The 12493-nt window shown below is 41.6% G+C and overlaps 1 protein-coding gene across 1 annotated transcript; it reads left to right on the forward strand.

The window, feature by feature from the left end:
• The first annotated feature begins 39 nt into the window (after positions 1-39).
• LOC139579552 (NACHT, LRR and PYD domains-containing protein 1 homolog) lies at positions 40-12286 on the forward strand. Its single transcript, XM_071408297.1, has 8 exons — positions 40-619; positions 752-966; positions 1152-1408; positions 2132-2266; positions 2398-2530; positions 2632-2661; positions 7316-7598; positions 8895-12286. The coding sequence occupies exons 1-8, from the start codon at positions 471-473 to the stop codon at positions 8899-8901; spliced, it is 1209 nt and encodes a 402-aa protein (XP_071264398.1). The 5' UTR covers positions 40-470; the 3' UTR covers positions 8902-12286.
• Positions 12287-12493: the final 207 nt, after the last annotated feature.

A 12493-nucleotide genomic window follows, 5' to 3' on the forward strand; every position in this document is an offset into this window, starting at 1 on the left:
AAGCCAGGTGTGTACTGACCAACCATTCATACTGGGATATAGACAGTCCTGTGTTCTGCTTTAGTAATATAAACACAGTCTCAAAGCCAGGTGTGCTGACCAACCATTCATACTGGGATATAGACAGTCCTGTGTTCTGCTTTAGTAATATAAACACAGTCTCAAAGCCAGGTGTGTATTGACCAACCATTCATACTGGGATATAGACAGTCCTGTGTTCTGCTTTAGTAATATAAACACAGTCTCAAAGCCAGGTGTGTACTGACCAACCATTCATACTGGGATATAGACAGTCCTGTGTTCTGCTTGTAGGCATGCAGGATTTTAGCTGTTGTCATATTTTGTCATTCGACAGTTTAATTGGATAAAGTCATTTGATTAGTTACTTTGGTTAATGGGCCAGTTTCCCGGACACAGATTAAGTCTAGTCCTGGACCTTAAAGAACTTTCTATTGAAACTTCCATTGAGCATGCTTTTTAGTCCAGCACTAGACTCAATCTGTGTCCAGGAAACAGGCCCCATATGTATTACTGACATGCTTGTCCTTGTTCAGGACTCCACACACTGGCTTCAGATTGAACCCTTGACTTCCACTGTCCAGGGAGTGACGATGTTCAGGTAAAATAACTACTTTTAACATTTCATTCCACCTGCTAGTGTATTTCCCCATTACCTTTGGGAATAGTCTTCTAGTCCAACCTCTCCATTTGACCATTGACCCTCTCTACCATATCCTGTTGTTGCCCTCAGACACAGGACACCCAAAGGGAGTTATGAGTGCACAGTGTCTGGCCTCCGCTGGCTGTGTGAGAGAGATGTCATTCTGAAGTATCACTTCAGGAACTGGGATCCCTACAGTCAACTTCTGAAAGACATGCAGTACACACAAGCTGGTCCATTGCTGGACATCACTATGGAGTTAGGTGAACTGGAGGAAGTTCATCTGCCACACTGTGTCTGTTTAGGTAAAACCATATAGAAATAGTATTCAGAAAGACATTTCCATGTAACTGAGTTTCACTTCCTGAATGAATGAATTAACTATTCTGGGAGTTTGAGTTTACTGTGATCTGGTACTGCATATTCTTTGTGTTTTAGTTGGATGAAAATAATACAATATTTGTCTTTCTGTCTCCTTTGTGTTGTTCAGGGACCAACCCTTCCCTGAGGAATGAGATGAAGATTCTTCATGTAGAGGAACATGGAGTGTCTTTAGAGGAAGTGCATGAGGTCACCAGATTCCATGCTAAGATTCTCCATCCCAAGTTCTCACCTATCTCTCTGATACTGAGATTACTGTCTTGGAACGTAGATGTCCACTGTGACGTGGTCCTCTATATGGCAGTAAAAAAGGCAACAGTAGATTCACGGCTGTACCTGCTCCTCAGAAACTCCAGTCAGAAAGAGGTGAGGCACTATCATTGAAGTGACAAAAGTATGTAGAAACTTACTGAAGGAAAGCTGATAGTTTATTGAAAATCTCTAGATTACAAAGACAACATGCAGCTCTGTGAGAAATCTATTTCTGTCTCATTCATTTGAAGAGCCAGTAGATGGCACACTTCTCTCTGGGCGAAGGAGATCCCATTGCCCCGGGGCAGTGAAGGGGACATAGCCCCGGGGCTGTGAAGGGGACATTGCCCCGGGGCAGTGAAGGGGACATTGCCCCGGGGCAGTGAAGGGGACATTGCCCCAGAGCAGTGAAGGGGACATTGCCCTGTGTTAGCGTGCTGTCTTTCACATGGGACGTTAAACAGGTGTCCTGACTCTCCATGGTCACTAAAGATCCCATGGCACTTATTGTAAGAGTAGGGGTGTTCACCCGGTGTCCTGGCTAAACTCCCAATCTGACCCTCATACCATCATGGCAACCTAATCATCCTCAGCTTCCAATTGGCTCATTTTCCCCCTCTCCTATGCCCTGTAACTCTTCCCCAGGTCGTTGCTGTAAAAGAGAATCTCTTCTCAGTCAACTTACCTGGTACACCTTTCAAATAATATCCTGGTAAAATAAAGATAATAAATCAATAACGATTGTGTTGACAAAAATGGATTGCTCAGTGAGCTGCATGTTGTGTGAATTATGAGACTACATTGTTCTGACTGACTACTACATTGCTCATTTTGTAGGCTGTTCAGGAACGGGAGAAAAATCAGGTATCCCAAGGATATTCAGAATTTCTCCTGCCAAGTCCAAACGGGTCCTTAAAGCTGAACACTTGGTTTGCGTTCAAGAATCCCCACTCCACTTCCATCTATCCAGAGGTGCAGTTTTATCAGACTGAGGACATGAATCTGTCATATTGTATATGAATAACTGGAATATCATTCTATTTCTCTCTCTCTCTCTCTTTTTGTCTGTTGCCTCAATCGTTGCACCATATGGCCTCCTACAGAAGATTCAGCTGTTACCTGCAGACACCACACCAAGCTGTTGTCAGATGATTATGGGAAACACAGGGGTTGACATTGAGATGGAGTTAATCGGGGATGATGAGAGGACAGTATGGAAATCAGTGTTATCAAAAGGTAAGAAATACTAGACATGAACAGTATGTCAATCATCAATGTCCTTTTCTAACAGATGCTATTAACATGTTTTATGATATATTCTCTTGTTTGTTTTTCAGATGTATACAGCAAAGACTATCATCCAACATGTAAGTTTGTTTTTGTGGACGAGGTTACAGAGCTAACGTCTCTTCAAGTTGTGATGAAGGACACTGATGAAGTTCTTCATGAGTCATGTTCAGTGGGGTGATGAACGTCTTCATGAGTCATGTTCAGTGGGGTGATGAACGTCTTCATGAGTTGTGTTCAGTGGGGTGATGATGAAGGTCTTCATGAGTCATGTTCAGTGGGGTGATGATGAAGGTCTTCATGAGTCATGTTCAGTGGGGTGATGAAGGTCTTCATGAGTCATGTTCAGTGGGGTGATGAAGGTCTTCATGAGTCATGAAGGCCTTCATGAGTCGTGTTCAGTGGGGTGATGATGAAGTTCTTCATGAGTCATGTTCAGTGGGGTGATGAAGGTCTTCATGAGTCATGTTCAGTGGGGTGATGAAGGTCTTCATGAGTCGTGTTCAGTGGGGTGATGAAGGTCTTCATGAGTCATGTTCAGTGGGGTGATGAAGGTCTTCATGAGTCATGAAGGCCTTCATGAGTCGTGTTCAGTGGGGTGATGATGGAGTTCTTCATGAGTCATGTTCAGTAGGGTGATGAAGGTCTTCATGAGTCATGAAGGCCTTCATGAGTCATGTTCAGTGGGGTGATGATGAAGTTCTTCATGAGTCATGTTCAGTGGGGTGATGAAGGTCTTCATGAGTCATGTTCAGTGGGGTGATGATGAAGGTCTTCATGAGTCATGTTCAGTGGGGTGATGATGAAGGTCTTCATGAGTCATGTTCAGTGGGGTGATGATGAAGTTCTTCATGAGTCATGTTCAGTGGGGTGATGAAGGTCTTCATGAGTTGTGTTCAGTGGGGTGATGAATGTCTTCATGAGTCATGTTCAGTGGGGTGATGAAGGTCTTCATGAGTCGTGTTCAGTGGGGTGATGAAGGTCTTCATGAGTCGTGTTCAGTGGGGTGATGAAGGTCTTCATGAGTCATGTTCAGTGGGGTGATGAAGGGTGTCATGAGTCATGTTCAGTGGGGTGATGAAGGTCTTCATGAGTCGTGTTCAGCGGGGTGATGAAGGTCTTCATGAGTCGTGTTCAGCGGGGTGATGAAGGTCTTCATGAGTCGTGTTCAGTGGGGTGATGAAGGTCTTCATGAGTCGTGTTCAGTGGGGTGATGAAGGTCTTCATGAGTCGTGTTCAGTGGGGTGATGAAGGTCTTCATGAGTCATGTTCAGTGGGGTGATGAAGGGCGTCATGAGTCATGTTCAGTGGGGTGTTGAAGGGCGTCATGAGTCATGTTCAGTGGGGTGATGAAGGTCTTCATGAGTCGTGTTCAGCGGGGTGATGAAGGTCTTCATGAGTCATGTTCAGTGGGGTGATAAAGGTCTTCATGAGTCGTGTTCAGTGGGGTGATGAATGTCTTCATGAGTCGTGTTCAGTGGGGTGATGAAGGTCTTCATGAGTCGTGTTCAGTGGGGTGATGAAGGTCTTCATGAGTCATGTTCAGTGGGGTGATGAAGGTCTTGTCTTCATGAGTCATGTTCAGTGGGGTGGTTATGAAGGTCTTCATGAGTCATGTTCAGTGGGGTGTTGAAGGGCGTCATGAGTCATGTTCAGTGGGGTGTTGAAGGGCGTCATGAGTCATGTTCAGTGGGGTGATGAAGGTCTTCATGAGTCATGTTCAGTGGGGTGATGAAGGTCTTCATGAGTCGTGTTCAGTGGGGTGATGAAGGTCTTCATGAGTCGTGTTCAGTGGGGTGATGAAGGTCTTCATGAGTCGTGTTCAGTGGGGTGATGAATGTCTTCATGAGTCATGTTCAGTGGGGTGATGAAGGGCGTCATGAGTCATGTTCAGTGGGGTGTTGAAGGGCGTCATGAGTCATGTTCAGCGGGGTGATGAAGATCTTCATGAGTCGTGTTCAGTGAGGTGATGAAGGTCTTCATGAGTCGTGTTCAGTGGGGTGATGAAGGTCTTCATGAGTCGTGTTCAGTGGGGTGATGAAGGTCTTCATGAGTCGTGTTCAGTGGGGTGATGAAGGGCGTCATGAGTCGTGTTCAGTGGGGTGATGAAGGTCTTCATGAGTCATGTTCAGTTTGGTGATGAAGGTTTTCATGAGTCGTGTTCAGTGGGGTGATGAAGGTCTTCATGAGTCATGTTCAGTTTGGTGATGAAGGTTTTCATGAGTCGTGTTCAGTGGGGTGATGAAGGTCTTCATGAGTCATGTTCAGTTTGGTGATGAAGGTCTTCATGAGTCGTGTTCAGTGGGGTGATGAAGGTCTTCATGAGTCGTGTTCAGTGGGGTGATGAAGGTCTTCATGAGTCGTGTTCAGTGGGGTGATGAAGGGCGTCATGAGTCGTGTTCAGTGGGGTGATGAAGGTCTTCATGAGTCATGTTCAGTTTGGCGATGAAGGTTTTCATGAGTCGTGTTCAGTGGGGTGATGAAGGTCTTCATGAGTCATGTTCAGTTTGGTGATGAAGGTTTTCATGAGTCGTGTTCAGTGGGATGATGAAGGTCTTCATGAGTCATGTTCAGTTTGGTGATGAAGGTCTTCATGAGTCATGTTCAGTGGGGTGATGAAGGTCTTCATGAGTCATGTTCAGTTTGGTGATGAAGGTTTTTATGAGTCATGTTCAGTTTGGTGATGAAGGTTTTCATGAGTCGTGTTCAGTGGGGTGTAATGATATAGAACATTCAGACAGAAATACAGAGCCTTGCAAAAGTATCTGCATCACATTTTATTGTGGTACAAAGTGGGATTAAAAGGGATTTCATTGGAATTTCTTGTCAAATCTACACAAAATACTCAGTAATGTCAAAATGGAAGAATATATATCTTACATTGATATACATTTACATTTTAGTCATTTAGCAGACGCTCTTATCCAGAGCGACTTACAGTAGAGTGCATACATTTTATTACATTTACATACTGAGACAAGGATATCCCTACCGGCCAAACCCTCCCTAACCTGGACGACGCTATGCCAATTGTGCGTCGCCCCACGGACCTCCCGGTCGCGGCCGGCTGCGACAGAGCCTGGGCGCGAACCCAGAGACTCTGGTGCTCTAGATCACTGCGCCACCCAGGAGATTGATATAAATTAAAAATACTCAGTAATGTCAAAATGGAAGAATATATATATTTATTTTAGATTGATATAAATTAAATTCCTAAAATGTAGTTGTTCCATAAGTATTCAGCCCCCTGATTCAATACCTGTTAGAAACACCTTGGCAGCCATTACAGCTGTGCATCTTGGGTAAGTCTCTAAGAGCTTTACACACCTGGATTGTACAATATTAGCCCATTATTATTTTCATAATTCTTCAAGCTCTTTCAAAATGTTGGGGATCATGGCTAGACAGCCATTTTCAAGTCTTGCCATAGATTCTCAAGCAGATTTAAGTTTAACTCGGCCACTTAGGAACATTCACTGTCTTCTTGGTAAGCAACTCCAGTGTAGATTTGGCCTTGTGTTGTAGGTTATTGTCCTGCTGAAAGGTGAATTCCTCCCCCAGTCCCTGGTGTAAAGCAGACTGAACCAGGTTGTCCTCTAGGAGTTTGTCTGTTCTTAGCTCCGTTCTATTTCTTTTTATCCTGAAAAACTCCCCAGTATTTGCCGATGTCAAGCATACCCATACCATGATGCAGCCACCACCATGCTGGAAAATGTGGTAGTTACTCAGTGATGTGTTGTGTTGTATTTGCCCCAAACATGAGGCTTTGCATTTAGGCCAGAAAGTGTCTTCCTTTGTAGATGTTTTTTACAGTATTACTTTAGTACCTTGTTGCATATAAGATGCATGTTTTGGAATATTTTTATTCTGTATATTTGTATTCTTCTTTTCACTCTGTCATTTAAGTCGCTATTATGGAGTCACTACAATGTTGTTGATCCATCCTCAGTTTTCTCCCATCACAGACATTTGAAGTATGTAACTGTTTTAAATTCACCAATGTCCTGGTGACATCACTAAGCTGTTTCCTTCCTCTTCTGCAGCTCAGTTCAGAAGGACGACTGTATCGATGTGTCTATGTGGTTTAATATGTAATCCACAGCATCATTATTAACTTGACCACACTTAAAGAGATATTAAATGTCTGATTTGTTATTGTTACCCATCTACCAATCACTGCCCTTCTTTAAGAGGGTTTCAAAAAGATCCCTGGTCTTTGTATATAGTTGAATCTGTGCTTGAAATGCGTTACTTGACTGAGGGACCTTCCAGATGATGTATGTATGGTGGACAGGTCCACTTTGACATTACAGAGTATTTTCAGTAGATTGTTGACAAAACATTACAATTAAATCCATTTTAATCCCACTATGTAACACAGTAGAGAAAAGGGTGTGAATACTTTTGCACGGCTCTGTATGTTATGTAGAATAGACAATCGTGTCAGCCAGGGTAGGCGTCAATTCCAAATAAATCCGTCAATGCAGAAAGTAAACTGAAATTACAATTCAATAACTGGAAAAGGGTCATCTATTTTCAATGACTTGTTAATAAACCTAATAGTAATAGTTCAATTTTTTTATTGACTGACTTGAATTTGAATTGACTACAACCCTGGAGTCAGCTCTATAAAATAAATTAATTTCAGAGGAATGTTAACTGGAGAGACTGTTAGATGTAGAAACAGCTGCTGTTCACCCTAAAGCCATATTCATTTAATTCACCCCCTTTCAGCATTAACACTCCCTGAGATTCCTGCTGAGGAGTTTCTGAAGAAACACTGGGCTAAACTCATTCAGGGAGTCAAAAACCCAATGCCAATAGCAGATGTTCTGTGGTCAAAGGACATGATTGGTGATGAAGAGTACTCCAGAATAACAGCTGAAACAACTGAACAAGACCGAATGAGAAAACTACTGAGATCAGTCCTCCCTAAAGGACCAGAAGTGACGGGAGCTTGTCTCAAAGCTCTCATTGAACATGAACGCCATCTTGTTAAGTACTGGAGTGAATCTAGGTAACACAGCTTTCTTCTCTCCCTCCATTGAATATGCGGAATGATTTAAATATAGGTCAAATAAAAACATAGCTATTGTCACGATGTGGCCTTTTGGGTGTATATCGTGGCCGAGCGGCCGTTCATGTGCAAAGGATTAGCATTTCAATGAACAGAATTATCAACTGTGTGTAGTGAATCCATTTAGTCTTTCCCGCTCCTTTATCTGTCTCCACCCCTTTTCTTTGTCTACCAAGCCGTCATACCGGCTTAGCCCACTATGGACTTTTCTATCAATGCATTGTTAGTAACAAATATCTACTGTTTGTTTGTTATGTATTTCTGTGATTATTTAGTTAGTTAGTAAATAAATAATTAAGCTATTTTGTATATTTCTGATTCATTATGGAAACTAGGGTTTGAGCAGATAACCAAACATTTTACAACGTTTGGAATGAGACTAACGAAGGTAACAATTAATCATCGTTAATAGAAGATTATAATTGATCAGATATTAAAATATCTGAAGAGTTATATTCGGGAAATTATAACTCTGTAAATCTCAACATTTTTCCGTGGTGCCCCGACATCCTAGTTCATTAATGTTTACATGATTAGTTCAATCACGTAATAATTAAACCTAGAGAACTGATTTGATAGAAATAAGCCTTCACATTTAATGATAGTCCAGACACGACACTACCCAGATCAAAAAAACTATTTCAGAATGAAGCATGTTTTTGTGTTTCTTTTTGTAATAAATATGTCTTATTATAGTTCTATCATAGGACCATCATCACATCATTATCTCAGGTGTATCATAGGACCATCATCACATCATTATCTCAGGTGTATCATAGGACCATCATCACATCATTATCTCAGGTGTATCATAGGACCATCATCACATCATTATCTCAGGTGTATCATAGGACCATCATCACATTATCTCAGGTGTATCATAGGACCATCATCACATCATTATCTCATTTGTATCATAGGACCATCATCACATCGTTATCTCAGGTGTATCATAGGACCATCATCACATCATTATCTCAGGTGTAACATAGGACCATCATCACATCATTATCTCATTTGTATCATAGGACCATCATCACATCATTATCTCAGGTGTATCATAGGACCATCATCACATCATTATGTCAGGTGTATCATAGGACCATCATAACATCATTATCTCAGATGTATCATAGGACCATCATCACATCATTATCTCAGGTGTATCTCACTCCTCCTCCTTCTCCATACTTTCTGATCTCTCTCTTCCCTTCTCCTCCATCCTCTGTCTTGTAGCGCCTAATCTGAAGATGCTGAGGTCTGTCTCCTAGTCTGTGGACAAAGACACTTAATCACCTAATCTGAAGATGCTGAGGCCTGTCTCCTAGTCTGTGGACAAAGACACTTCTTCACCTAATCTGAAGATGCTGAGGCCTGTCTCCTAGTCTGTGGACAAAGACACTTCTTCACCTAATCTGAAGATGCTGAGGCCTGTCTCCTAGTCTGTGGACAAAGACACTTCTTCACCTAATCTGAAGATGCTGAGGCCTGTCTCCTAGTCTGTGGACAAAGACACTTCTTCACCTAATCTGAAGATGCTGAGGCCTGTCTCCTAGTCTGTGGACAAAGACACTTCTTCATCTAATCTGAAGATGCTGAGGCCTGTCTCCTAGTCTGTGGACAAAGACACTTCTTCATCTAATCTGAAGATGCTGAGGCCTGTCTCCTAGTCTGTGGACAAAGACACTTCCTCACCTAATCTGAAGATGCTGAGGCCTGTCTCCTAGTCTGTAGACAAAGACCCTAAGTCAAACGGGGCAGTGGATATGAGTGTTTAAATCAGACTGCTTATAACAGCACCACCTATAGGCTAATCGGTGCCATTATATTTTGACCAAGTTACTCACGGCCTCTAGTTTCTGTGTGCCAAATAAGAAAAAGAGTAATCAATGTATGCTGGAGGGAAATCAATCTAAGAATAACAATAGAGGTTCTATTTTAACAAATATTTCTGCTATTTTCACAACCAGAATTATGGGCCCAGTAGGTGGCGGTGGTGCGAAAGGGATGAATAAATTAATTGGAGGTGTGAGGAGAGCTTGGCCACTCACTGGCCAATCAACTCAGTTCATGGCTTAATACTGTATGCCATTTTCTCACGTTCTGTAGGGCTCCCGAGTGGAGCAGCGGTCTAAGGCGTCACTACAGACCCTGGTTCGATTCCAGGCTGTATCACAACCGGCCGCGATTGGAAGTTCCATAGGGCGATGCACAATTGGCCCGAGCGTCGTCCAGGTTAGGGTTTGGCCGAGGTAGGCCGTCATTGTAAATAAGAATTTGTTCTTAACCGACTTGCCAAGTTAAAGGTTAATTAAATCAAATCAAATATTGACGGTCTTTGTGTTGTCATCGACTCCAATCATTTCGGCTGGGGGCACGGAATATTCTCATCCTAGTCCATACAATGTGGATTGATACTGCAGTTTATTAAATATAATAGGCTATAACGTCTTTGGGCTGCAAGCCCGAAGCCGGGCACAATATGACAACAGCCACTTCAAGTGCAGGGCGCGAAATTCAAAATATATTTTTTAGAAATATTTAACTTTCACACATTAACAAGTCCAATACAGCATATGAAAGATAAACATCTTGTGAATCCAGCCAACATGTCCGATTTTTAAAATGTTTTACAGCGAAAACACCACATATATTTATGTTAGCTCACCACCAAATACAAAAAAGGACAGACATTTTTCACAGCACAGGTAGCATGCACAAAGCCAACCTAACTAACCAAGAAACAACCAAACTAACCAAGAAACAACTTCATCAGATGACAGTCTTATAACATGTTATACAATAAATCTATGTTTTGTTCGAAGAATGTGCATATTTGAGGTATAAATCAGTTTTACATTGCAGCTACCATCACAGCTACCGTCACAAATAGGACCGAAGCAGCCAGAGTAATTACAGACACCAACGTCAAATACCTAAATACTCATCATAAAACATTTCTGAAAAATCGATGGTGTACAGCAAATTAAAGACAAACATCTTGTGAATCCAGCCAATATTTCCGATTTTTTAAGTGTTTTACAGCGAAAACACAATATAGCATTATATTAGCTTACTACAATAGCCTACCACACTACCGCATTCATTCATCAAGGCACGTTAGCGATAGCAATAGGCACGTTAGCGATAGCGAATAAACCAGCAAAAGATATATAATTTTTGACTAACCTTGATAAGCTTCATCACATGACAGTCCTATAACATCAGGTTATACATACACTTATGTTTTGTTCGAAAATGTGCATATTTAGAGCTGAAATAACGTAGCATATTTTTCCCAGAATGTGCGGATATTTTTATGACACTCAACTATTCTGACCAAATAACTATACATAAACGTTACTAAAAAATACATGTTGTACAGGAAATGATAGATACACTAGTTCTTAATGCAATCGCGGTGTTAGAATTCTAAAAATAACTTCATTACGACATCCAGCTTAGTTATAGCGAGAGAGTGCCCAAACTCTGGGCGCAAACTACTAGTACAACATGTTCGACAGATATATGAAATAGCATCATAAAATGGGTCCTACTTTTGATGATCTTTCATCAGAATGTTGTACAAGGGGTCCTTTGTCCAGAACAATCGTTGTTTGGATTTAGAATGTCCTCTTCTCCAGTCAATTAGCACGGAAAGCTAGCAAAGTGGCGCGAAGCTCTCCTTCCTGAACATACGCAGACAAAGCAACACGCCTAACGTCCCAAAAAAATTTCAATAATCTAATAAAACTATATTGAAAAAACATACTTTACGATGATATTGTCACATGTATCAAATAAAATCAAAGGCGGAGATATTAGTCGTCTATAACGACAGCTTATCAGAAGGCAATACCAGGTCCCTTCTCGCGCTCTCCAGAAAACAGGAAACTGGTGACACGTCATACAAAGAGCTTTTATTCGACCCCAGATCAAGTTATACACTCCATTTCTTCTCTCACTGCCTGTCGACATCTAGTGGAAGACGTATGAAGTGCATGTATACTGATATATATCAAGGACATTTATAGGCAGGCCCTAGAACAGAGCATCGATTTCAGATTTTCCACTTCCTGTCAGGAAGTTTGCTGCAAAATGAGTTCTGTTTTACTCACAGATATAATTCAAACGGTTTTAGAAACTAGAGAGTGTTTTCTATCCAATAGTAATAATAATATGCATATTGTACGAGCAAGAATAGAGTACGAGGCCATTTGAAATGGGCACCTTTTATCCAGGCTACTCAATACTGCCCCTGCAGCCCAAAGAGGATAACACCAGTAAAATAAACAAGTTGACTGTCAACATTGTTGAAATGTGCTTCAATGAGTACAGGCCTATATGTCTTTATGTAACAAGGTTAGTTGTGTTTCCACTTGACACTGCAGAAATATGTATTGTTTATTTTTTTTATTTTTTTAGGTTTTGCTATTGGTTGGTTCAAGTCAAATGTCAATAAGGTGTTATACCATTGGTCATGCTGTCAGATAGGGGAAGATAGCGGAGGTAAATGAGTTCCCAGTCTGATATTGACATGCCAACGAATCTGCAGCCATCAACGACAACGAGCCTGGTCATCTGATGTGCTTCCTGTCTGTGGAGAATAAAATAAAGATCAACTGGGAGCTACTTTTCGTTATTACACAACGCAAGAGAGACTATGATGACATCTGTTACATTTACACATCACACCTCAAATATAAAATACTAGGCTCCTGTAAATTGCATTGCATGTGTGAAGCACATTCTCAAGAAGCAAGAATACAGCCTATGGCGTTATGGCGTTATGGCGTTATACAGGGCGTTTGGAAAGTATTCAGACTTTGCCCACA

Source organism: Salvelinus alpinus, chromosome 6 (genome assembly GCF_045679555.1).
Source record: "Salvelinus alpinus chromosome 6, SLU_Salpinus.1, whole genome shotgun sequence".
In the NCBI taxonomy this organism is placed as follows: Eukaryota; Metazoa; Chordata; class Actinopteri; order Salmoniformes; family Salmonidae; genus Salvelinus; species Salvelinus alpinus.

What these genes read in the sequence shown, in the direction of transcription:
- LOC139579552 (XM_071408297.1), top strand. Translation starts at nt 471, where the DNA reads ATGCTTTTTAGTCCAGCACTAGACTCAATCTGTGTCCAGGAAACAGGC. An exon ending in GAAACTCCAGTCAGAAAGAG is followed by an intron (nt 1,409 to 2,131) that starts GTGAGGCACTAT and finishes CTCATTTTGTAG; the next exon opens with GCTGTTCAGGAACGGGAGAA. An exon ending in GAAATCAGTGTTATCAAAAG is followed by an intron (nt 2,531 to 2,631) that starts GTAAGAAATACT and finishes TTTGTTTTTCAG; the next exon opens with ATGTATACAGCAAAGACTAT.